The sequence below is a fragment of the Chrysemys picta genome, chromosome 7 (assembly GCF_011386835.1).
Source record: "Chrysemys picta bellii isolate R12L10 chromosome 7, ASM1138683v2, whole genome shotgun sequence".
Lineage (NCBI taxonomy): Eukaryota > Metazoa > Chordata > Testudines > Emydidae > Chrysemys > Chrysemys picta.
In genome coordinates, this window is record NC_088797.1 from 110,658,035 (window position 1) to 110,684,942 (window position 26,908).

General features: G+C 39.9%; 1 protein-coding gene across 17 annotated transcripts in view; it reads left to right on the forward strand.

The window, feature by feature from the left end:
* The window catches only part of ATE1 (arginyltransferase 1), a 154,728-nt gene that overhangs the window by 69,498 nt on the left and 58,322 nt on the right, over positions 1-26,908 (forward strand). For 16 of the 17 annotated variants that reach the window (XR_010589310.1, XR_010589311.1, XM_065552334.1 and 13 more), the window contains 2 exons: positions 4,403-4,584; positions 10,877-10,976. The exons of the other annotated variant lie outside the window; for it this stretch is intronic. Coding sequence is in view for 14 of the 16 variants with exons in the window: in XM_065552334.1 (XP_065408406.1) it covers positions 4,403-4,584; positions 10,877-10,976 (282 nt within the window). In the remaining 2 variants the exon portion in view is untranslated. The remainder of the gene's footprint in view (positions 1-4,402; positions 4,585-10,876; positions 10,977-26,908) is intronic. 17 annotated transcript variants of the gene reach the window in all.

Consider the following 26,908-nt stretch of genomic DNA (forward strand, 5'->3'; position numbering starts at 1 on the left):
AGGAACAGATCAATATTTCACATTGACTTTGTATTCTAGATCTGTTATACCTCAAAAGCCACTAGATGGAACTTAATACAAGTAAGACCTCAAGTTCAATGGAGTTGAGTATTCACTAAGATATTGGGGAGTGTGGGGAATAGTATGATACAAAAGATTACTTTGCATGAAAGGAGAAAATGTGTAAAGTAAAACTTTATTCAGTGAGGTTTTGTTTAATATAACAAATAACACTTTGCCTGGAATTATTGCCATGCCTATAATACATTCATTGTAAAATATAATTTGTTCATAATATTTTACAATAATTGAATTGGTGGGAATTAATAGTGGGAATACTTAAGGTAGAAATAGTAAATACTGTACCTGACACCTGTGCTTCTTTTGCGGAGGTTCATTGATTCGTTGTGGTTGAGATGAAGTTATAGGGCCTTTTCTTCCTCTACTCGCTACCATCTGTGCACACACAGGCATTCTTTTACTTCACAAAAAAACTGCACGGTAGCTGAAACGTCATTCTATATGCTCTATATTGCTTGTCAATCTTTTTTTTTAAAGTTCAACAAATAGGGTTGGACAGTTTTTAACTTCAGATATTTAAGTTTAGACTTTTTTTGCATGTGGATAAAAGCTTACCCTTCCAACTTTACTGCTTCACAGAGATTGACTTTTTAACTTGTGAAGAAATTAGAAGCAGTTTAATTTACAAGAAACACAAGTACTTGTTTCTGAAGCTGTGTAATGCAAAAGCATAATACAGCATTTTCTGCTAAATTTAAGGTACTGGGATGTGACTCTTCAAATAGAAGTGCACCTCTATTGCACCTCTCTTGGTGGAATGAGACAAAAATAGAAAAACTTACACTCAATATATTAAGAGCAATATTTCAGTCCATGTCTTCTTGCTGAGTGTCTGAGCAACATCTGTTGCTAGGGTGATGTGCATTCTGAGTGCACGCAAAGGGCAAGAGCATGATGCTCCAACAATGCTGGAGTAGTGGAACATAACAGCAGGCACAAATTAGAGTAGTTTCACTTTTGTTTTAACTTGAAATAATGGCTAAACTGACCCCTGACTGCTTGCAGAAAGTGCTAAGAGCTCTGGTCCACATGAGGAGCTTGTGCTTAAAGTAGTGTTGCTTTCTCTTGGAACATATATGTGAAAATAATCCCTAATGAAGAATTAATCATTAGATCTAATATAGAAATAACTCTGACATGGCTAAGGTTTTAAAATTCTGAATTTATTTACTTTAAATGATTCTTGATATACAAAAATCAAGGTTTTTTGTCTGAGTAGCTGCTGCATGAACAAATAGTTTATATAAGAAAAAACATAACTCATATAAGATCTGCATACAAACAAGTCTGTATATGCACTATAGTTTAAGGTCCACATTTTCTATTGATGCACAAGCTGTCAGTTCCATATTTAGTGTTAGTAACACCACACTGCAGTTATTGGTTGCAAAAGCAATTAGTGAAATCCGTGCAAGGAGAAACATCTGAGTTTTAGGCCTTAAAATCTTGAAATTGTCCCATTTAGAGGTTTAATATTGACAAGGTTATTTCATATGATTTTTTTTTGTGGGAAAATGGAGGAATATTTTGAAAATATAGATGTAGGGCATGCAGCTTTCCTAAATAAGATTTTAATCTTGCTTGTGTACTCCAATCTTAGCTCTGGTTCAATGCATTTAGTTTGTAATGACTATAGCCAAATACTTTCTCTTGTGCCTTTTTATAAATGGTCATATTGTAAACACGACTTGCCTGGTCTTTATCATTGGAGTTACTTGTTTGGTAAAAGTGACTGAATTGTTCAAACAAGTCAGTTGAAATTATTTTTTCTCATGTTACTAATTTTTGACATGTGGTACCGATCAGAATACGTTCGACTGCCCATTGTCTATTCCAGGGGTCGGCAACCTTTCAGAAGTGGTGTACCAAGTCTTCATTTATTCACTTTAATTTAAGGTTTTGCGTGCCGGTAATATATTTTAACGTTTTTTAGAAGGTCTCTCTCTATGTCTGTCTATAATATAACTAAACTACTGTTGTATGTAAAGTAAACAAGGTTTTCAAAATGTTTAAGAAGCTTCATTTAAAATTAAATTAAAATGCTGATCTTAAGATGCCGGCCTGCTCAGTCTGCTGCCAGTCTGGGGTTCCGTTCACTTAGGCTGGCAGCGGGCTGAGTGGTGCCAGGGGCCGGGACCCCAGACCAGCGGCGGGCCGAGCGGCTCAGCCCACTGCCAGTCTGGGGTTCTGTCCGCTGGCTCCTGCCAGCCAGGGTCCCGGCTGCCGGCCCCACTCAGCCCGCTGCCGGTCTGGGGTTCTGGCTGCTGGTTCCTTGCCAACTGGGGTCTCAGCTGCCGGCCCCGCTCAGACCACTGCCAACCTGGTGCTTAGGGTGGGGGGTGGAGATGTGGGGGTGCAAGAGTCAGGATGTGGGGGGGCTGGGTATGTGGGGGGTGCAAGAGTCAGGGCATGGGATGTGGGGGGGCTGGGTATGTGGGGAGTGCAGGAGTCGGGGCGGGTGGTGTGTGTGTGTGGGGGGGCTGGGTATGTGTGGAGGGTGCAGGAATCAGGGATGGGGTTGTGGAGGGGGATGCTGGGGTGCAAGGGGGGTGCAGGGGTCAGGGCAGAGGGCTCCCAGCCCCCTGCCTGGCTCACGGCAGGGGGCTGGAGGGATACGCCCCACTCGTACCCTGCTTCCCCCTGCCTCTTCTCCGCCTCCTTACCGGTCTGAGCAGCGAGGGTGCTGGGGCTGCTCTTCTCCTCTCCCTCACAAGGGCCATCGGCGGCAGGGAGGGAGAGGAGGCGGGGCTCCACGCAGCACGTTGGGGGAAGAGGCGGGGGAGAGAGAAGCTTGGCTGCCGGCGGAGCCTGCCCTACAGCAGCACCCGGCAGGACCAAGCTTGCTTTTGCCCCCTGCCCCCGCCGGGAGAGCACGGAACCGTGTAGTAGTCTTATTGACTGTACGGTATACACAACTTGTTAGTAACATACATAGTGTAACACCAAGGTTACATATTTAAACCCAAAAGGCAGAGAGTACGAAGTAATAATTAAGGTTCTCGTAGTAATAGTAAACCATATTGTGCAATTTGTATTCATGTATTTGTATACAAATTCATGTAGGTATTTAACAACCTAGTTAGCAACACTCTTTGGTAAATAGATGCATGAGTCAGTGTTGGACCTGCATCCAGCCTTCCTCTAGGGGAAATGTATATGTGTTTGACAACATGTGGGAATCTGAGACTATGGCTACACTGCCTCTAACTCAGGGGTTCTCAAACTGGGGGTCGGAACCCCTCAGGGGGTCCTGAGGTTATTACATGGGAGGTCGCGAGCTGTCAGCCTCCACCCAAGCCCTGCTTTGCATCTAGCTTTTTTAATGGTGTTAAATATATAAAAACTTTTTTTTAATTTATAAGGTGGGGGGGTCGCACTTAGAGGCTTGCAGTGTGAAAGGGGTCACCAGTACACAAGAATCATTACATGTATTCAGATCCTTCATAGCTATTTGTTTTATTTAACAATGCATGGTGTTAAGATAAGATTGCACACTTTCTTTCTTTGAAGGGAAAAGAGTCAAAACAGACTGTTCCTGCTTTATTTCTTGCTCCCCATTGCTAATAAACTAAAAACATTGCTTACAGTTCTAAGTGCTTAGTCCAACAAGAATTATCTGCAGTCTTCTGTTATACACTATGCAAGACTACAAAGCTTAAATTTGGTTCTTCAGCACCCTGATCTTGCATACAATTTTTAGAAAATAAATTCTTAACAGATCAACAAGAGGATATTAATGAGTGGAAGAAATATAAAGCATTTATAAATACCATTTAAATATTTAATACCTATATTAAATGATACACACTTTTGGTGGCATGTCCTTTATATAGGTAGAAGTAGGAAAAGACTCATGGGCATATCAGGGAGAAGCATCGTTTGCAACCCTGCTTTAAATTGCACATATAACCATCTGGAAAAAAACCCAGATAATTTTGAATTCTCAGGAGATGTTTGATACACAAAGTTTAGACTAATGATCATGACTATAGAGAGAACCATGCATTGACACCATCCTGCAAGCTATAAAGCTAACTCTGTGAAATGCATGTTTTTCAAAACAGGAATTGATTGTCCATCTTATTTGATTTTGATACTTCAAGATTTTAGGTATTCATGGAGACTTCACACTGCATTATTGTTTAATAGTGATAGAGAACATATGTAGTATAGAAGTGCAGGGTCTTCAAATTCTGTGTCCATCCCTTGTAGTGTGGAATAAGATCTCATTGTGTGTTGCTCTCTGCTATCTTTTTTTCAGTGCTGTTTATACAGAAAACTTGTTTAATCACTAATTATCCCCTTTTTTTGTTTCCCTTAGGCAGAGAATCCTCCCAGTGGTCCCGATTGTGGTTATGGTTCTTTTCACCAGCAGTATTGGCTAGATGGGAAGATAATTGCTGTGGGTGTAATTGATATTCTTCCATACTGTGTGTCCTCTGTGTATCTGTACTATGATCCTGACTATACTTTCCTATCTTTGGGAGTCTACTCTGCATTAAGGTAAGAGGAGAACATTTTTGATCTTCAGTTAGTAATAATTGATATTTGCTCTTAAATTTGAGCTTGTGTATTGTATTTCAAACCAAATCTTATAGTGGAGATATTAAGCAAGAGTTTCTTGTTTAATTTCGATGAGGGAGAAGCTTTTAGGGGGAAAATCCCTGTATATAGTTACTCGAGATTTAGCTTAAGTTCTGAAAATTCTCAATATTGTCTTCTAGTATTCAAGCAGCTATAAAATTTCCATGTAGATGGAAAATATAGAATTAAATTTAGAAGAGGGAAGACAATATTGAAATTAAAGTGTTTTTTGTTTTTTTTTTAATTTGCTTCATATTTTTATTTGGATTAGGAAATGGAGTTTTTAAATGAAGGGTTTTATTTTTTTATTAATCAAGCTTTATATCAAAATAGACTAGATTCTGCCATTCTTTGGCCAGGTCTACACTACAGACTTTTATTGGTATAACTACATTGCTCAAGGGTGCGCAAAATTCACACCCCTGAGCAACATAGTTATGCCAACCTAACCCCCTGTGTAGACTGCACTATGTCGGTGGGAGAGCTTCTCCTGTTGACATAACTACAGCCTCTCACGGTGGTAGATTAACTATGCTAATGGGGGAAGCTCTCTCATTGGTGTAAGAGCATCTTCACTTATGTTCTTTAAGTGCAGACCTGCTCTTACTCATGTGAAAGTAGTCTTTCACTCCTCAGGAAGTCCCATTGATTTCAGTGTTTACTAGATCTCTGAATTTTTTTTTCATCAAATAAACTGTTTGCCAAAAAATGCATTTTTCAGCTGAACAAAACTCAAAAATTTGATACAAATTCAACAAATAGTTTAGGACAAACAAATTTTTGTCAGGACTGAGATACTGTCCACAAAACAAGAAGAGATGAGTGAGGAGGAGGAATTGGGGTGATGGTGCTCTCCTTATAACTTTTAGCCTAGTGGTTAGGCCACGCAAGTGGGGTGTGGGAAACCCCAGTTCAGTTCCTCACTCTGCCTGATGTGGAGAAGGTATCAGAACTTTTCTCCCACACTGCAAGAGAGTGGCCTAGCCACTGGGCCATGGGATACTCTGGTGTGGGTGTCTCAATCTGTCCTGTTGAAGCAGTTTATAAATAGCTTTAAATAGTCAATGGAGCTGGGACTTGGGTCTCCCACATCCTATGTGAGTGCCCTAACTACCAGGCGCTAAAGTTATTGTGTCCCTCTGGCCCAATGGCTATTCATCGTTGTTCCTAGTGGCAATTCATAATGACTACCATCATCTCCTCCTCCTCCTATTTTGTTAATCTATCCCTTTAAAAATGCTTGAAACAAAATGTTTTGGAGAGAGTGAAACATGTTTTGTCTGACCTGGAATGGATTTTTTCAATTTGCTGAAATGTTTTCAGTTTTTGGTTTTGTTTAATCTGAATCAAAATTATATTGTTCCGTTATCTTCTGGAAGGGCCAGAGAACTGAAAAGTCAGTTATTCACTCAGCTCTGGTGTTTACTATCTTCAATGGGGCTAATTAATGAGTTAAGGACCTGCTGCACATGAATAAGGATGACAGAATCTGTACTCAAGGAAAAATATATCCACTTTATTGTGGACATTTAATTAAAAAAAAAAATTTCAGCAAGAAAGCGATTACTGTTGTGAAATGAAAATTATAGAATGTTAGATACATACATTAACATACCATGAATTTTGTTTAGTTTTTTTATTTTCTCTATCAAAATTTAAGAAAGGAAGAGCATCTATCCAGAACATTGGCTTTTATGATTAATAAATAATTACCTAAAATTGGTTAAAGAAAAGCCCTGACCACAAATATGATACCTCAATAATCTGAAGTCTGTGAAATTGAAGAAAATGTCTGGGCTACCAAATGAATGCTAAATTTTCTTTAAAGATCAGTGCTTTCTGGTTAGCTGGTTAGTATAATTCTCTTTAAGTATTAATTGAATTAAAATAGCAATTCAATATTTTAAAGCATATTAGTTATTAACTTTTCTTACAACATACTTCATTGAGATATACCATTAAGGAGAGGAGACCAGACAAAATGCTGATTTAAATGAGACCAGTGTCACTTTTATTGATTACTTCAATTTATTTAATGTAGTTAATTGTGGTACTGAACACCAAGGCCCCCATCTTGTAGCCTTAAATATGTGCTTTACTTTAAGCATGAGTCATTCAGTTCCCTTAAGAATTTAAGGACTACTTAAAGTTAAGCAAGTGTGTACATCTAGTAGGAATAGGGTGAAAACCTTTTACCAGTAGATTATGTTCAAATATTTAATTGAACACTGCCAGCTTGAAATGTAATCATCTATTAACTGAGTCTGCTTACCACTGAGTGCCCCCTCCTGGCCAAATGTGGCATCATAGCTCCTTGTTGAGCTAGCCCCCTTTTCCCCCCCACGTCAACGATCACTCCGGTGTGGCAGTTTCTCTGCTTGCTGGTAACTCATCCAATGACTCAGCCCTCTGGCTAGGTCACAGTCTTTGATCCACCCCTTCTGGGGTCACAGTTATCCAAATTAAAAATCCCCCAAAACATCTTAACCTAAAACATTCAGCGTCTTCTTTGTTTGATCAGAATTTCTCCCAGGCTTACCTCCCTGCCTGGAGAGCTTTTCCCCAACTGACTCAGGGCCCTGCAAGAGCCTTCTTGCTCTTTGTACTCTTTACAGGTACAGTGGCATTTTCCTCGTCTTCGCCCCTTTCACTTCCATGTCCTGCTCTGAGCTTCCTGCTTTTATAGGAACCTCCTTCCCCCTCTTTATCACTACTGAAGCCTGGCTTCTTTCATATAGGAATCATCCGATTCCTCTTAGGTGGGGCTCATCCTGTAATTAGGGTTGGCTTAGCCCCTGGCTCTCCTGCCCATGGGATAAGGTACCATGTTACAAATCCCCACTCCAACTTTCAGTGGAGGTCAGATGGGGCTCCATTCTCAACACCTTATCTCTATAAGTGATCTAATTCAAAACAAAATATGGCTTTAACTATCATATTTTTGCTGGCAACTGTCTCCATCTACTTAAACTAAAATCTCAGATTTTTATGTTATCTGCTTGTAAATGTGCAGCTGTCAATTCAAGCTCAACTAGGACCAAAACCGATCTCAAAACTGATCAAAACCACCCCATCTCATTCTTTTAGGGTGCCTCCATCTGAATGGAAGACCATTGCATTTAGGTTAACAACTTATAATTGTTCCTGTCACACCTCCCCTGACCTAGTCTGGGAGGTACATGACACACACCCAGTTAGCAAATGGCTGCTACAGTATACTCTGATGCATTCAGTGATACAGTAATTTTATAAACGTCAACCCATAAGTTATAAGTTTTACGTAAAGAACTTTCCCAAACCGTCAACATTATTTAAGCAGAGACCATTACTAGACTCATTGAATTCTTCATCAGCCCAAATTATGTTGCATAAAGTTAGGCACCTAAATAAATGGTGCCTGAATTTTTCAAAGTTGCTGAACACATGAAAGAGTGCTGTAGGTAAAGACTGTTTTTATGTATTTTTGTATGTATCACATTGCTTTGTTTAACAATAGATTGACCTAGACTGTGCAGGTGAATGTTTGGAATGATTTAAATTTCCTACATAGTAAATTCTAAACTTTATGTAAGCACAACACACTTTCATGGCTCAACAAGCTAAGCGGCCAGCTTATAAATCGTGCGGCATTTGAGGCAGTAAAGCTGAATTCCCAACAGTATTAGAAGGGGCCAACATAGTGTTACTCTTCTTACACGTGCCCGCGCGCGCGCGCACACACACACACACACATATACACGGTTAGAGAGAATTTAGGAAATCGCAAAGGAACATGATATTATAAAGCCTGTTACCAATTTTACTCTGAGGAGATTGGAACTACATTAGTTTTGTCACTTCCATTATATGCTGTTGAGAATTTATGTTGTTGAGTGTGTAGAAAGGAAGAGATTTGAAGTTGACGAATGTAGAAACACAAGCAAAGAACAAGGAGAGGAGTCGGAAGTTAGTAGTAAGATATCCGCATTAATGATTTTCACTACATGATATAAACTGATCAAAAATACACTGAGAATTGCATTATTCCCATTCCCAGAATGAAATTCACCCTCTTTTGAATACTACCTAATGTCATGAAAATTAACACTTCACAGTAATCTAAATTTTTTGACAGAACAAATATATTTCAAGTTCTAGTTGAACTATTTTATGTAGCATTGAAATACGAATTAAAAGTTTTACGTTAGTTTATTTAATGTGTACACAGTAGGGGTATATAGCTCACAAGTACTTTTACTAAGTGTGTATATTTTTTAAAAGGTCATACATTGATGTTTTGTAAAAGGTAGTTAAAGGGCTCCATTATCCCTTTTACATGTACTGTATATGGACTGCACAGTTCTTAGCAGTTGTTTAGTGGGCCCAAAGTAGTCTGAATGGAAATATTAACATTGCTTAAGTCACATTGTAATAACTTTTAAAAGGTTTTATTTTGCCTATAGTATTCATACTAATCTCTTAAATGCACCTTTATTTGGCTGGATTTTAAACATGCACAGAAATTGGTTTCTGTCTTGGAGAGTGGCTGCCCTGTATCACCCCCTGCTTTCCTTGTGTTGCACTGTAGTCACTCCCTACCTCAGTTTCTCACCTCACGGTGGGTCTTCTTAGCTCTTTATGTTCTAGTCAGTTCTAGAGAGGTGTCTTAATCCTCCAACCAAGTCACAAAACAAGAAACTAAAGAGTGCCAACAAACAAGAAGGTTCTTCTGCCCCTTGTGGCTTCTCTTCAGTCCCTTTCTGGGCCCTTTTCCCAGTCCCTGTCCGGATTGCCCTTGTCTTTTTCTGCTCTGAGTTATAGTGCTTGCCCCCAAGCCGTTCCCTCTGGAATTACGCTTTCCCTTCAAGGGGCTGGCTCAGGACCTTACATGAGAGCCTACTTGCTCTCTGTGGTTCCAAGTGCCAGACTCTACTCAGCCATTTTATAAGGCCCAAGTGTTGCTAATTAGCTGCCACCCAGCCACTTAGATAATTAACTAGTCATGGGTGGTACTGGGTTAGCTCATTCTCCTTAGCGGAGCCTATGACAGGTACACTGCTCCTTGTCTCATGTAAAAGGACCAGCCCTTTGAAACCATGTCCAACAGTTTTCTATTTGAATTGAATATATGCATAGGTATAGAGTCCATTTAATAAAACACTTGAAGCACTTAGTTTCCATTACATGTAAGCATCATGTAATTTTAAAAAAGTTAAACATATTAGGATCTCAATATCTCGCAATATTCCCATTAGTAATTGGGGGGAGGGATAGCTTAGGGGTTTGAGCATTGGCCTGGTAAACCTAGGGTTGAGAGATCAATCCTTGAGGGGAGGCCATTTAGGGATCTGGGGAAAAAATCTGTCTGGGGATTGGTCCTGCTTTGAGCGGGGGTTGGACTGGATGACCTTCTGAGGTCCCTTCCAACCCTGAAAATTCTGTGATTCTAAATTAAAACCAAATGTTGCTTATCCCCTTTCCTCTTCAAATACACATGGACACACAGATCCATTAGACACAGAGTGGTGAGCTTCCATCCAAGTTTCAGTCAGATGCATATTTAAACTTCCAAGTTACAAAAGTTTTAAAAAAGAGCATTATAATAGAAACACTGACAACATCTTTAGTATAGCAGCAATGCCCAGTGCCAGTGTAATAAAAAGAGAAACTTATTGTGAAGTATTGTGATGCTTTTCTCTCCTAATTTACATGAGGAAGTCCTATAAACAGGCACTATATATGTGAAAAATAGCTTTCGCTGCATGAAGATGGAGATATTTGCATATAAATCGCTAGAACATACACAATAGAATAAACAAGAAGCTTCTCCTTGAAACTTGTTGATTTTAAAAATGCTCTGATGTTTGCCTGTACTGTTTTAGCCTGTCTCTATACAATGACTAGGGCAGATTTCTATAGGACTCCAATGAGCATGAATATTAACAAGAAACCTGTTAAATGGGTGCCTTTAACCTCTTGCTATTTGAATTTCAGATCAGCCCATTGGTAGGCCAAAAATGAGGCTCTTTTGCTTGAAATGGTGTTTTGAGTTTTTGTGGTTTTGAAATAAAACTGCTTTTGAGTTTACAATTTTCATTCTTTACTTGACTAGAGTTTTGTCCTTTACTTAAGCCAAGAGTTAGGGAACTGTAATGTCTTTCTTTTATAAAAAGAGTACATATATCTATGAAGACTTGCATTCAAATTTATTCCGTTTTCTTCACTTTCACAGGGAAATTGCTTTTACTAGGCAACTCCATGAAAAAGCTTCTGAGCTGTGCTATTACTATATGGGTTTCTACATTCATTCATGTCCTAAAATGAGATATAAGGTAAAAGAGTGTTTTTATTACTATATTAGCATATTTCATGCTGTTTGAAATGTCTGACTGTGATCATCGTACTATTTTATAATTCTCATACTGGATTTTAACATGGATTTTGCAGGGTTACAGTCGAATGTTGGCTACTTTTTAACGTGGATTAAGAGTTAATTTTTGTTGCAAATTTATTTTTATGTGGTATTTATTAAAATTTGGCTTAACATTTTTCACTAGAAGAAGTTTTCAAGGATGTCAGCTAGCAGTATGTCATATGATTGGTTACCTGGGTATCTCAGATTTGCAATATGTCATGCAGTGTACTCTTGTCTTTTTTTTAAAAAATCACGTGACTGAATGTGGAAATGTTGGGCAACAACAACATACCTGCATGGGTCTTGGGTATGCTTGGGTTTCTCCCATTTCATTTTTTGTAATAGGGACAGAGGAAGTGCTGTACTGGAACAAACCAGTGGGCACCTAGTTGAGTATTGTTTCTCAGATTGCTCAGAAAAAGGTGCAAGAATCCCATAATAGAGAGTTTGGAATAACCAACCCATAAGAAGTTTCTTCTTAACCCATGTTAGTTTAGATTAGCTTATGTCCTGAAGCATGAGGGTTTTTGTCCCTTCTATTTTTGGTGCTCTCATTATCTCTATGAATGTAAGTTCTTTTTTGACTCCTACTTAAACTGTTGATCTCAATTTTGTTGTGTGTTTCCCAAAAAGTCTACAGAACAATGAAACAGCAAAATAAATGTGTCGTATTAATACATTTCTTTTGCTGGCTGAAACATCTTTTTCTAGCAGCTTAAAGGAATACAGCTGAAGGTAAAAGGCTCAGTGCCACTTCTTAATAGATATCTGTTCAAAAATAATGAATGTAAAGTTTGAACGCAGTCAGAGGTGCATTTATTTTGAACACTAATTGGTAGAAAGGATGCGAATAGACCTGCTGAGATTTCAGTTTCTGATACGAGGGCACTCTAATGTCTAAAAAAGCTTGTGAGCTTTCTAAGCTGTCTAATTGAAAATGAAGCACGAGCCATCTCAATTTTGCTGGGACACATGTTCAGCATGTGTCCACGATTACTCATTTCTCCCTAGCAGACAAAACAAGCCTGTTTTTGTATAAAAAAGTGATCATCCCTTTTTCCTTTGCCAGCGTCAGTTTATCATCTGCATTCACCAGCCAAAGCAAAGAAACAGTTAAATTTGATGTAGCCAAGTCAGTGAATAGCAATATACCACCTCTGTCTTCATGTCTCCTTAGAATATCACATCAGTAGCTGAAACTATGGGTTTTAATTACTTGCCATGATTTTTGGTGTACATTAGACTTTTGGGATGACTCATGACCATTAAGGCACCAGAGTTTAACATCTGTAATCTATTCTGCAATGCAACATTTGTAGAGGAATGTATTCAACTTAATAAAGTATCTGAATAAGAAGAGAGACACCTATTTATAACGGATAAGACAAACACTATGTCTCAACTCTTTAGGATATCATTATTAAGAATCACCTGTCAGCCACTGGCAGTAACTTTACTGAACAAGGTGAACTTTGCATCCCAGGTTTGAAGAAAGCTCACATACTAGCCAATGTACTGAAGTAACCAACAAGCTATCAGACTGTAAAGACTAAATGGTGCAAATGTATGATTGACCTCCACAGCCTTTTTACAGTTGCATTACTAACCACAATATAGCCTGAGTTCTAGTGAGGTAAATTCTACTGTTTGTTGTTAGTTAAAACTGACTCCAGTGAAAATTTGACCTTTTGTAGATGCTTCCAGCTTGCACGCTGTTTCTTGTTAAATTCCTACCATGGAAGTAGGGCTGATTTGATATTCTATGCCCTTTTTAGTTACTTGGAACCAAATTCTGTCCTCAGTTACACCTGAGCGACTCTTTTGACATCAATGGGGTTGCTAGAGGGTACTTGGTCCTTATTTAAACCTATATATCTCAACTTTAAATGTCCCAATTTGAAATTCTGCATTTGCAATACCAGAAAGATGTCAAAAAAACAAAAACAAAAAACCCCAAAAACTATACATACACAGAACATGTGCAATAGCAGGAGAGGAGGGAGAGTGAAGATTTATGGAAAAGGTTGCCGTTTTTTCTATTTAACACTCACCACATATGATGTCATTGCAAACCAATTTGATATTAATTCTGTAATACCCCCCTCATTACTAAGAGTAATACTCTGGAAACAAATCTTAAAACAAAGCATTGAAACCTGCCCTATAAAGCGAGGAGTGGTTTTATATATGACTGGTGGTGGATTTAGGAATTAAATAATTACACAAGAAATTTCTAATTTGACATATTGGTGTTAAATTGAATGCTTTGCTTAATCCCGGTTTTAATAACTCCCTTCCTCCAATGATGCCAGTCTGGAAAAATATGAAGAGATGTGACTAGAAGCTGTTCAGCTGATGTCATGGTGAGCACAATCAAATGAGAGAAGATGGGGGCAAGGAGGTGCTGAGAGAACCAGTCATCCTATAATCTGCTCTGCAGGGTTATACATTTTGAGACAGTTTAGAAACTGAACATAGTTCACCATGTGGCTATTCACCTATTAAATAGTGACTTTAAAAGGGAAAATATATAATATAAAAAACAACTTGCTGCCAACTTCAGCTGGAGTTGAAGATGTTATTGCTTTTAACCAATAAAGTAAAAAAGAGTTGGGATAGGGTTTCATGGGTGACCTCCCTTCTTTCTGTGCTGTGCTGCTGCAGTTGATATATGAAGTCTTTTGAGCTGGGATCCCCCCCTTGGTTTTAAAGAGAGGTGCTGCTAGCAGAGCATTTTCAATGAAGACACTTCAGTTTTGGAATTCAGACTCTCCCTGAATCATCTCATCTGCCAGAGTTCCAATCTTTTGATCTCCTAAATGGTTTGCTAAGACTACAGTTTTCCTTTGGTGTTTGGGGAAGGGGTGGCTGATGACCTGGGATGTATCAGAGTGATTATTTTATTATGATTTAGTGATGCACTTCATGTGGATGTAAAATTGAAGTCCTTGATCCTGTGTTATGATCCATGAGGGCAGACTGCTGTTGAAATAACTGGGCACTGCGTGCATGCAGCAGTCTGCTTTCATGAGTCACAATACAGGATTGGGGCCTTAATTGGTTGTGTTCATATTAAAAAGAGACCCTATTGTGCAAAGTGCCTACTGCCCAGGTGAGCATTTTAAAACCTTTAATAAAAAATGTGGCTCAAAGGAGAGAATGTAAACTCACATTTGTAAACACCAGAACCCTATTCTGACTTGGCACTTTTATGGAATGCTGATCACTGACCATATCCCTTTTGGACATTGTTTCTGTTCTTGAGAGCATGTAATATTCCAATTTAACCATTTTAGAACAGAATTGTGTAGTCACTATATATTAATGGCTTCCTTTGTAAGTAAGTGCTGGATTGCATTGTGTGCTATATAGAGAGCAGATGGGAAGTTGCCCCATCTGTAGTTTTTATACTCATCACCATGGTAATTGGGCATCTGAAGTGAATTTTGCTCAATTAAAATTAGAGGCCTATATATTGTATATCTTTTTGTGTAATATATTTTTATAGTTAATGTAAATCCTTATGCAAGAGTATCTTGGTTTGGGCAACCCTTCTTTAAGTATAGCCCGGGCTTAACCCCAATAACGTTTTTAGCAATGCTGAGCAAGTCTGTACGGACAATGAATAAATTACATCTTTAATGGTAAATGTTGGCCCTTTTTATTCACGAGATGCTGTTTCCACAAATGCTCATATGACTCTTGGCACACAGTGATAAATAGTGTGTAATGCTGGTTGAAGATCAGAGGCTAGAACATAGGGAAATAGAATCCTCTGACCGTAAGTCCCATGGGACTATAACAACACTTAACTATTCTGACTTCCAGGCAAAGGGTTGAATGACTAAAGGATAATTTTTCAGTCCTGGGAATCAAGCATGTAGCTACAGTAGTTATTAAAAAGGAGTAATGTTTGACACCACCACCTCTCAGATCTCCCATTTGACTGTAAATGTGTCTTAAAACAGTAGTTATAGCACCAATTAAATTATTGTTAAACTGGAAGTGGGGGACAGGAATGTTCAAAAACCCTGTCATATAAGTTTTTTATATTCCCATCACTTTCCAGATTTGCTTCCATAATGGGTTAATATTTATTAATTGGTGAAATAAAACCCCCATAAAGCACAAATTTAAGGATTTCTGTAAGCCAATTAACCAATATGTTAGTGTGTGGAAAAAATACAGTGAATAAACATTAAGCAGTGATATTATTCCATTTATTTTAGGGTGGAACTAAAACTTTTTTATGCAACCTCATGATCTTCTGGTAAAACTTTTCAGACTTACTCTGTTAAATGTGATGGTTTTTATGTTGGAAAAAGTAGTCCGCTGGAAAGTTCAAAAATGTCAGTGTTTCCACGTTCAAAAAAGCTCTCCAAGATTCATAATGCATGGTGCCTTTTTTCTTAGGCCTTTTGGAGTCTGTGACAAAGCTCCAAGCACAAAAAAGCATTTTATTTTATAGTGATGGTGGTTTCGGACTGTTCCTGTGTATTTTAACAACTTTTAATATTTCCCAGTTAAAGGTCTGTGTTTACTGGTACAGTTACGAGATCAAATAACCAAATTCAGCTAACAATCACTCCAGAGATCTTGGATCCTTGGGAAGGATCCTTTCTCTCTCTCTCTATTGAGCCTCCATTTGCTGCTTCCTGCTTTGTAATTCAGAATGGAGAACTTTGACTGGTCAGTGGCTACACATGCTTAAACAACCTAATTCTTCCAGTCTTTTTTCTTACACTGTTTTGGGGACCTTTTAGTATTTTGCTTCCTTTACACTTTCTGTGACTGTTGCATCCTGGCTCTCTCGTGGTTGGTATCAAACTGCTTTTTGTTTCTCCTGTTCTGGTTTCAACAATTAGTGTGTAGTTTGCTATAAAATAGTATTGACTATGAAATAGTTTTATTTTATTGTGTGTTATTTTAGACTGAGCTTGCTTGCCCTCTGGGTTTTCCCAGGGTCCTTCAATTCTAGTAGTTACATGCAAATTAATTTTAATTTTATTTCACATTGTCGCTTACTTTGGCCAATGATCTGCTTTTGCATAAACTGTGTGTTTAAGTGTTTGTAAATAAAAACTGAAGTACTTTAAAGTGTGAAACAGAGCTAATAGCTTCTTGCCCTGCTATCTCTGTGTACTGTTTTAAGGACATTCTGTGATATGAAGAGGTGTTTTGACTAAACTCTTTATCCAGACTTGTATGCAGGCCAAAGTAAATGGAATTATTTCAAACAGTCTACTTCAGTATCATGACGTGGCCAGACATCAGATAGATGGAACACTAGAAAGGGCTCTGAAATGGCAGAAAAGAAACAAAAGGCCAATTCATCTGTGATTAATCATTCTTAAACTAAATACCTCAGACTGACTGTGGTCATAAGCAGTGCCCCTGGAATTCGGCAGAGCTTCAGAGCCAATTTCTGTGCTGATTTTTAGGGAATTCAACATCACTTCTGCAACGGTGAAAATGTGTTCAGTAGTAGTCTGCAATTTCACATCCGCAAAATCCAGAGTTGGCTGTCTAATTCCCAGGAGTCCTGGCATTTTCACAGTTCCCTGACCAGGGAATTTAGTTAACCTTTTCAGTAAACTTGGATTTGCTGCATAGGCAGAAATGAAATAACCACAACACGGTACAGTCCAACAGGATGTTGCTTACAGCCTCATGCTGTTGTTACTCTGCCACTGAAGTGCTGAAAAGATTGCAAAGTACTTCACTAGCTCCACACAAAATAGAGCTGGCTTTTGTACCCTAGTGATGGATTCTTTATTCAGAATCTAATCAGATATCAACCAGCCATTCTTTGTCATGTTAATACTTAGCCTGACAATGGAAAATGACAATGAGATGGGAGATTGCTTTGGAGGGAAAATAGGAGGATTTGAGACTAAGCCTGCTTAAATCTATTAAATGTTTTTAGTGAGTTACCAGGGTTGAATGTTTTGTTGGGTTATTTGTAACAGTAAATGTACATCAAAACATACACAAATAAATAGTTACATAGTGCGATACCAGAAACATACTGCAAAATCAGTAACATTATATGTTGGACTAATTAGCTCAGATCACAGGCATCTATTCTTTTTTCTTAATTGAGTATCATAGTTTATAGACTGAAATTGTTACCCTCTCATACGATAATCGTGTCTCTCTCTCTCTCAGTGGAGAAAGAAGCAAACTCCAGCATACAATATGTTTGATTTCTCATGGGATTGATAAAAGACAAACTAAAATTGACAGGTGCTGTAGCAGTAGAATAAACACTTCTGGTTTGTCCTTCAATGGCAAATTAGATCTCTTCCAGACTGACTGATTGCCTTCTAATAGTAGCATCAGTTATAATGAATGCAGACAATGTGTAACTACTCTGAGCTCAACCTTTGTTACAGCTGCCACCACTCTAGAAATCTCTAATATCAAGTTAAGAGAGCAAAGAAGTGTATGTCAGTCCTCCACTTGTGGAATAATAATATGTGGAAATTACATCTTGAAATCACTGTACAAACTTGAGCTAAAACCCTCTGTGTGGTAAAGTATATCCAGTTTACAAATGAGGTATTGAACACAAAGTTTGTGATTTGCAGTCATGCAGTGAGCTGGGGTTAGAATCCAGAAGTCTTGACTCCTGGTCAGCTATCTAAAGACTAAACAACATTTATCTGGACAAGAATATAAGATTCATGTAGTATGATGGGGAAGAGAGTGGATGGTACTTTTCTTCAGTAGACTTTTCCAGTGATTAGGATACTACTCTACAGTAATATCACCGGCTACATGTCAACATTCACTTCTGTTTAGATCCCCATAGTTTGAAAGCTGTGTTCTATTTAGTGTTTTTGATTAGGGACTGGCAGTCAAGACTACTCCTGAGTTACATTACTGGTTTTGGCATTGAAACACAATGTGGTTTTTGGAAAAATCACTCCATCTGTCTGGCCAAGATTTTCAAAAGTGAGTTTGGATGCCTCAATATTTGGTTGCCCAAACTGTGACACTTAAAAAGAGCCCAATTTTTAGAATGTATTGCTCAGCATTTTCTGAAAATCAGGCACTTTTAAAAATGTCTCAGGTTGGGCACTTAAAGTCACTAGTCACTTCTGAACATTTTGACTCTCATATACTGTAAAATGAGGATGATACCTATTAGGCTAGGTCTGTACTACAGACCTATATCGGTATAACTTCGTCACTCAGAGCATGAAAAATCCACACCTCTGAGCGACGGTTATACTGACCTAGTCCCCGTGTAGACAGTGCTATGTCAACAGGAGCAGCTCTACCATCGACATAGCTAGCGCCTCTCGGAGAGGTGGATTAACTACGCCAATGGGAGAAGCTCTCCCATCTGCATAAGAGCATCTTCACTTCAGCGCTACAGCAGTGCAGTTGCATTGGTGCAGCTGCACCAATACAGCATTTTAAGTGTAGACCCTCCCCTTAGATAGTTTACAAATTTAATGTCTGTACAGTGCTTTGAAGTTTATCTATTATGACTGCTTTTGAAAGTAAGTTAAAGAGAGAATTCAAAGTTTTGCTTCCTTTTAAATGGAAATGACATAAGATGGCTTCCTGATTCCACTGTAAAAGTTGATTTTTCCTGGGCATCAGCATATAAGGGACAATTCTCAATTACTGCCAATTACCCACAAGTCAAATCCAGTGTGCTTATGAGTTTTCCACTGCCCAAATAGATCCAGTAGATCCTCTATTCAAGGTGTGGGATACTGGTCAGGTCGGGTGGTAGCTATTAACCTCCTAAAGTCCACACACAATCTCCTGATTTTATCCCTTTTAGGTACCATCACAATGGGAGATGTACAGGGGCTTTTTGATTTAGTAATCACCATATCCAGAATGTTTCCCATTTCCTCCTGAATTTTCTTCTGCATTTCTCCTTTAGCACGATATGCTTGCTAGGAGAAGGGGGAAGCCCCGTAGTTTCAATGGAAAGTACAATCTTGTCAGTTAAACCTGGCTGGTTAGAAAATACCTGCCTGTGGTGTTGTAAAAGGTCTAACATTTGCTTTTGGGTGGGGTTCACACCCTCCCAGATCTCAATGCTCTCCAGAGGAACTTCTTCCTTATTCTCCCTGACAAAATCAACTAAGGGGACAGTAAACGTTCCCTCATCAGCGCAACAGATCAGATTCACTGCCATCTTTCTTTCATCTATTGACATACTATTTGCACAGCTCCCCTGTCATGGGGTTTCCTTACATAAGTGACCTCATTCTTTCTATCACCTCAGAAGGTTCTTCCCAACACTCTTATATTTTGTTCTTCACTGGAATCAACGCTAATACCAAATCACCTATGCCAAAAGGTCTTTCTTCAGCATACCTATCATAACAAGCTTTTTGAACCACCTGACTCCTTTCAAGGATTTCAAAGGATCCATCATAGCCTTTAAATTCTCTTTAAAATGAGTGACATCCTCCCCTACAAGCTGTCCTGTCTCCTCTGTACTAGCCTCCCAAGACCCTTGAGTCAAATCTAGGGGTCTCCTCACATGTATCCCTTAAGGAGATCAAAGGGGGCACAGCTAGTAGTTCTTTGGGAACACTTCTATGTGTGAATAACAAATAAAGGAGTAACATCCCATTCATTCTTTCACTTGGTGACCTTCATCCCAGTCATTCTTTCACCTTCAGCATAGCTTTTGAAGGCCCATTATATCTTTTCACCAGACCATTAGTTTCTGGGCAATAAGGGGCAGCCTTTATATGCCTCATTCCACACAATTCCCATAACTTTTTGAAAACTGCAGACATGAAATTTGCACCAAAGTCTGACAAGATTTCTTTGGGGAAACCTACTCTGCTGAAAAAGGTGAATGACAGTAGCCACCATCTCAATTTCTACATTAGGTAGAGCTGTGGCTTCTGGGTAGCTGATGGCCGAATCCACCACAACAAGTATATATTTCTTTCCATTCCTGGAAGATTTAGTGAAAGGCCCTACAATACATATATAGATGCTCTGTGAACACCACCTTGATGCTGGCAATGACTGCAAAGAGACTTGCTGGGTCCCTTTAATCTCTTACACTGCTGACACCCATTTTTTTCATGTTCTCTGTGTATTTATATCTTCCTACTGTATTTTCCACTGCATGCATCCATTGAAGTGGGTTTTAGCCCACGAAAGCTTATGCCCAAATACATTGGTTAGTCTCTAAGGTGCCACAAGTACTCCTCATCTCCTTTGGACTCCCACTTAATTTCAGAGCAAACTCTGGCAGAGCAGTGGAATTTTCAAATCCCTCATCTGACAAAGGGCTGTGGGTATTCCCCGTCCCTAGTCCTTCCTGCTGTCCACGGACAAAGCATGTGAGTTAGTGCCATATTCTTTCTGGCTGTGACTAATTATATTAAGTTGGTTAGCCATAGTTAAAGTATTATTGCCTATTAAAATATCAGCAGGAAGAGGATTTCTGATGTCCACAATAACATCTCCTTTAAAATCCTCCCACTCAAGGTGGACATTATCCAGTGGTGCAATTATAGAAAATTCTGCCAAACTTAATATATTTAAATTCTTACCAGGGAGTTTGTATTCCTCCCTTACCAAATTTTTCTTGACCAAAGTGATTTGGGACACTGTAAGGGCTGGAGGGACACAATCTATGCCATTTACCTTAGCATTTTTAATACATTCTTCACTATCTTCCCAAGACTCAGTCCTAATATAGTTCACTGGGTCTTTCACCTCCCCTTCTGCTGTCTCTGGGTCGATGGTAGGGGCACTTACCTTGGGGATTGTGGATGTGGACTGTGGGATGACTACATTTTGGACAATTTGGTTTTATGTGCCTGGAAGCCCCACAGTGATGTCAGACTATCTGCCTTTCTTTAGGGCAGAGGGTTTTAAAACCTGGCCTCCGTTGGGTTTTTTTCTGAAAGTTGGGGTTAGGTTTATTCCCAGACCCCCTCCTCCCTCTTAACCCAGGGGGATGGAGATTTCCCTTCCTCTGAGATTTACATCCTTGTGAGCCCTTGATTCAATAGTTTCATCAGGAATTGCTGCAGCTTCCAAAACTGAAAGTTTTTTTTGTCAAGATGGCTGCCTTCACCTCATCTGTAACTACTCATAACAATTGCTCCTGGGCCATCAGATCAAACAATTTTTCATAATCACCTTCTGCCCCTACCCCATCATCCATTGTCTGATAAAATTACACATTTTATCATGTATTCAACATGAGTGATATTGTTAAGATTTCTATACTTCAATTGATAGGATTCAGGGGTAATCTTAAATCTTTTCAATACATTTTCTTTAAATTTCTTCTTATATACCATAGCATCACTCTCCTCCATATCATTAACTGGGAAGGTGACAATAGTTTTTAATCTGGTGAAGAGGATGGGCATCCTCTTATCTTTTGGAATCTTGTTATCCCACGCAGTTTCTCACAGTTGGACAGAAACTTTTCTACACAGTCTCTATAAATTTGAGCAGACTGTTTCTCCCACTTCCCAGTGTTGTGCGGGGATGTACTCACCGGCTGAGGAAACTCCTTTTGCTGCTCCAGTACTTTGAGCAGCAATGTGCGAACTTCCATCTGTTTCCAGTGGGCCCTCTCCTCAGCTTCAGCATTGGCTTTGGCTGCCACTATATGTTCGATGCGTCTTTGGTGGGCTCTCTCCTCAGCCTGCTTGTTGGCTTTGACTGTTGCTTGGATTGCCTCAGTCTCCCTGATCCGCAGCTCCGCCATCATTTTCTAATGCTCATGTTCTTCCTGGGCTGACTGTTGTTGCAAGCAGACCGGTTCCCCTGCAGTGTCTGGGGCCGGAAAGTGTGTGGATGCCTGGTCAGAACTTATGAGCAAAGCTCTCAGTATCTGATCTGGGGCTCTCTTTTTATGGGTTATTCCCCTCTCCTTACATAACTTTTCAAGGTCTTTTGTCTCAAGACCATCATATGATTGTGGTCCACTCATTGTGTCTATTCATTTAACCTATTAAAAACTCTCAATATCCAGTTTAAACTTTTAACAGCGCTGGGTTATGATCTATAAATCCAGCAGACTTGTGGGCATGTGAATCCTGCTGAGTATGCCAAATGTCACAGTGTCTGGAATGGCTCATGACAATGATTGCCAACCTTAGGGCAGACCGTCAAAAAGCAGAGCAGAAACCCCAAACTGGTGGTATGTTCTATAATTAGATTTCCCCAACACAGTTGCAAAGTGTTAACTCCTAAAGCACTATAACAATCTTACCATTGAGTCACGGACAGTCCCCTTGGGCATTCCAGTCTATCTTGCCACCCAGGCAAGAAGGACTATATTATAGATAGTCACTTTACACCAAAAATCACAATTTTCAGGTTACACCTAGTCCCAAAGGACCAGTCACTTAACCAAGTGTACTCGCATCTCAAACCAAAGACGAAGCCTGTAGCCAATCCTGTAACAAACTAACTAGATTTGTTAACTAAGACAAGAAGAATTTACAAGGTTAAAACAGGAAATGTACACACACAAATGAGTTAGTCTTAGATTTTAAAAGATAATATAAGCTTTTATAATAAGTAGCTCTATACTTCCTTTAGGTCTGATCCATGCCAAGCAGCATGGGGATCTCTTCCTTATATTTAGGAATTGCCCCTGAGGCTATGTCTACACTACAACTTTACAGCAGCACAGCTGTACTGCTGCTTTCTGTAAAGTGTCCCATTGAATCGCTCTATGCTGACGGTGTAGACATTGCCATATTCAAATCAGACGTCAAGAATTATAACATTCAAAAACCAGTTGGAGAACACTTCAACCTCCCTGAACACTCAATGACAGACTTAAAAGTGGCAATTCTTCAACAAAAAACCTTCAAAAACAGACCCCCAACGAGAAACTGGAATTAATTTGCAAACTGGACACCATTAAATTAGGCCTCAAGAAAGGCTGGGAGTGAATGAGTCACTACAAGAACTAAAAAAAACTAATTTCCCCATGCTAATTTGCCCTACTGTTACTCACACCTTCTTGTTAACTGTTTGAAATGAGCCACCCTGATTACCACTACAAAAGTGATTTTTCATCCTGTTGATAATAGTCCACTTTAATTGATTTGTCTCGACCCCCCACTAGGTAAGGCAACTCCCATCTTTTCATGTACTGCTATATATATCTTCCTACTGTATTTTCCACTCCATGCATCTGATGAAGTGGGTTTTAGGCCACAAAAGCTTATGCCCAAATAAATTTGTTAGTCTATACGGTGCCACAAGTACTCCTCATTGTTTCCTCTTTGTGAGTCAGGATGATCCCTTTTCGTGGCTTGGCCCCCCGGCCAAGTAACTATAGTGTTTCCCTTCCGGAGAATCAAAGTCTCACTGGACTGGTTGAGCGGGTATCATTCCTGGCAGTCCTCCAACTCAAAGTTATGCCACTTCCCCAGTGGCTGGTAGGGGAACCCAAACCCACCCACCCACTATTCTGGGTTCCAGTTCAGAGATACTTAAATCAGCGGCCAATGTCTGTGCTGTCCTAAACCTTGCTACCGTTTCTTGGAGCCCTTTTCTGCCATATCATCCTTCTGGGTATACCCTTTCTTCAGGGCTGGGATCCCAGGGCTTCTGTTCTTATCCTGGGGCTCCTTTCCCTCTCTAAGCCACAAGAGTGACTACAGGCTTCCAGAGTGTAGCCACCTTCTGCCCTCATTTCCTGGTGTTATACTAGCCCCACCTGCTCCTGCCCAGCTGGGCTCCATCCTTAATCAGTGTTTGTCAAGCCTAATTCTCCCTCAGGTGTGAATTATCGGTTACTTATCCCCCTATGAAGCACAGGCTATTGAGAGGTGAACCCTCCATCAAATGGGGTTTCAACCCATCCAGATCAAGCAAATATAGAATTTCATGCAAGATTTCCAACTTGTTTTCTGATCCATGAAGGTTCATATAGGGATCTGAACTATTCAGCTGGAATGTTTATCAAATATTATTGGTTTTGCTTTTCACTTCTTACTTTGCAAGGGAGACATTTTTGCTTTTATCTTTAACTAAATGTATACATAGTGGACACGTTCTAATAACCTATTACATTTGTATTGCTTCAGAAATCCACCCCTTTCCTCTTCCATAGGTCCTTCCTGAGCAAGTATCAAGATAACTATGTAGCCATTGTGTGTGCAGGGAAATGCAATAGATTGCTTACAAACAGATGTGACCTTAAACAACAACAAAAACATTCAGGTTGCTTTGGCAGAGGCCTTGAAAAGTGAAATTCTGTTTTGGAAAAAAAAAAAAAAAATCTGAAACTTTTAGATCTACTGCAGTTGTGATTTTTTTTTTTAAACTACTCATTCATGTGAAAATCAAATAATCTTGATGCTTTTAAAACCAGTAGGATTGGTATGCATGTATATGCATATGGTCTGTATTTTATTATACAAATTTTCATGGTTAAAATGGTATTGTGTTAATTAAATAAATACCTGTATTATGTTGCATTTAGTTTTACACAAATCCTTTGGGAAGCAGTTGCTTTAAAAAAAAAAAAAAAAAAAAAAAAGAAAAAAGTTACTTTCTTCCATACAGGATATTTTTGGTTTCTACCTTCATTCTATCTCAGCTGGAAACCTCTTTTACCAGTACCCAGCTGAGGAAGACTGAGTTAATGGCTCTAAAACATCCTGGAAAAAACAACTATTTGGATAGTAGAGGAGGATGAAAGATGTGGGAGAAAGGAACAAAATGTGTAGTTCTCCGTGGAATGCCAATGACTGGTAGATAGTTTTACATATTTCTTGTTGCCCTAGGATAGTACTCTTGCACGATGTTTCAGATCACTTTCTCAGCTGTTTTCTAATTACAGGGTTTTTGTTTGTGGATAGTATATCACAGTGTATACAGTAAAGTGCATCAGCAGTCAATACTGACCACTAAATGCTGTCACGCTGCTACTCAGGGAAGAGTAAAACATCCGTTTACACCCTGCTTTCACTGTATTGAATTGCTGTGGAGATAGACATCAACAAACTGTCTTTAAAAACAAAAACCCTGCTTTGTTTTATGTTGTCTTACTGGTTCTTCATTAAATATTACTGGCGGATCTTCATTTTTTTCCTCCAGAGTTACAGTGCATAGTACTGTTCACCAGACACTGTGTACCATATTCTCATTTTTGCGCACACAGTCCAACCAAAGCCTCAATCCTGCAATGAGTTCCATACAAATGCAAGAGTCTATATAGGGTTGCCAACTTTATACTCGCACAAAACTGAACACCCTTGCCCTGCCTCTTGCTCATTTTCAGCGGGCTGACTCGGGGTTGGGGTTCAGGATGGGGTGAGAGCTGCAGCTGGGTTTGCAGGCTCTGGGGGGGGTTAAGGTAAAGGAGGGGGCTCTGGGCTCTGCTGAGGGGTTCAAGGTGCGGGGGGGGGGGGGGTCCTCTGGGCTGGAGCAGGGGTTGAGGTGCGGGGGGCTGTGAGGGCTCCAGATGGGGTTGCAGGCTCTGGGATGGGGCTGGGGCTGAGGGGTTTGAGGTGCAGGAGGGTGCTCCAGGCTGGGACTGAGGGGTTCAGCGTGTGGGAGAGGGATTAGGGCTGGAGCAGGAAGTTGGGGCACGGGGGGGTGTGAGGGCTCCAACTGGGCGTGCAGGGGCTGGGGATGAGGGGCTTTGGGTGCAGGAGGGTGCTCCGGGCTGGGATCGAGGGGTTCAGAGGAGGGGAGGGGATGCAGGCTCTGGGCGCCACTTACCTTCGGCAGCTCCTGGAAGCAATGCCATGTTCCTCCAGTGGCTCTGCGCACTGTCCTGTTCCTGGCCAATAGGAGCTGCGATGGTGGTGCTTGTGGTGGGTGCATTGCCAGAGCCCTGGCTGCCCCTACGCTTAGGAGCCGGATGGGGGACTCGCCGCTGCTTCTGGGAGCCACACACAGCCAAGGCAGGCACCTTAGTCCCGCTGCGCTGCTGACCGGAGCCACCAGGGTCCCTTTTCAATTGGGTGTTTCGGTCTCAAACTGGATACCTGGCAACCCTAAGTCTATATGAAACTCATTGCTGGTTTGGGGCCTAATGGAGCTGCATGCAAAGGATTTGCTGGGTCTGGGGGAAAATAATGTAAAGCACTAGCTTGGTTTTTAGCCTAAAATGAAAGCTTTTATCACTTCACGTTGTTGGAAGCGCTATTATAGGCCTGACACAGGTTTTCTTATCACTCTCTTAGCTGATTAAGCAACACAGATAAAGATGAAAATTAAAGGTGGAAAGTCATTGTGAAGGAAACATCTAAGGTAGTGCAGTGATAGTTTTTCTGATGAGGCACCGAGTGATACCAATTACATTTTAAATGTAATTAAATAAAACATTGGTGTTTGTTGAACATAGATACAGCTTCATGTAGTGTTTGGGCAAAGTAGCATCATTTGCCCGTGGGAAACCAGATGGAATCCTGTTCTGCTCCTACAGGAAAAACGCCTCTAGGGCGGTTTAATACATTTGTTTTTTGAAACACTGCTGCTCAATGCTACCTTTTTATGGTCAACTGAAGCCTCTTTAGAAAAAAATACAAAAACATACAGTTCTAGTTGTGCTTTTCTAAATGTATATGCAGAGTCTGTTCCTTATACCAAGCTGAACATAACTGGAGTATAAAACAGCTGACATAAAAGAAAATAAATACATTTGTGACTTTGTAAACCAGTCTGCTTGAATCAGCAATGAATTAAATGCTTGTTACACAGCTTTTTGTGGGCCTCTCTGCTCCCTCTTATGTGACCAAGTCTCCTATTCATTACAGCTTTTTTCCTCTGAGGAAATAACCAAACTAGTGGTCATGTGTCTGAAAACAGACACCTTTGGCCGTAAGTGAATATGCTTATTTAAGCATTAGAGAGTTCAAC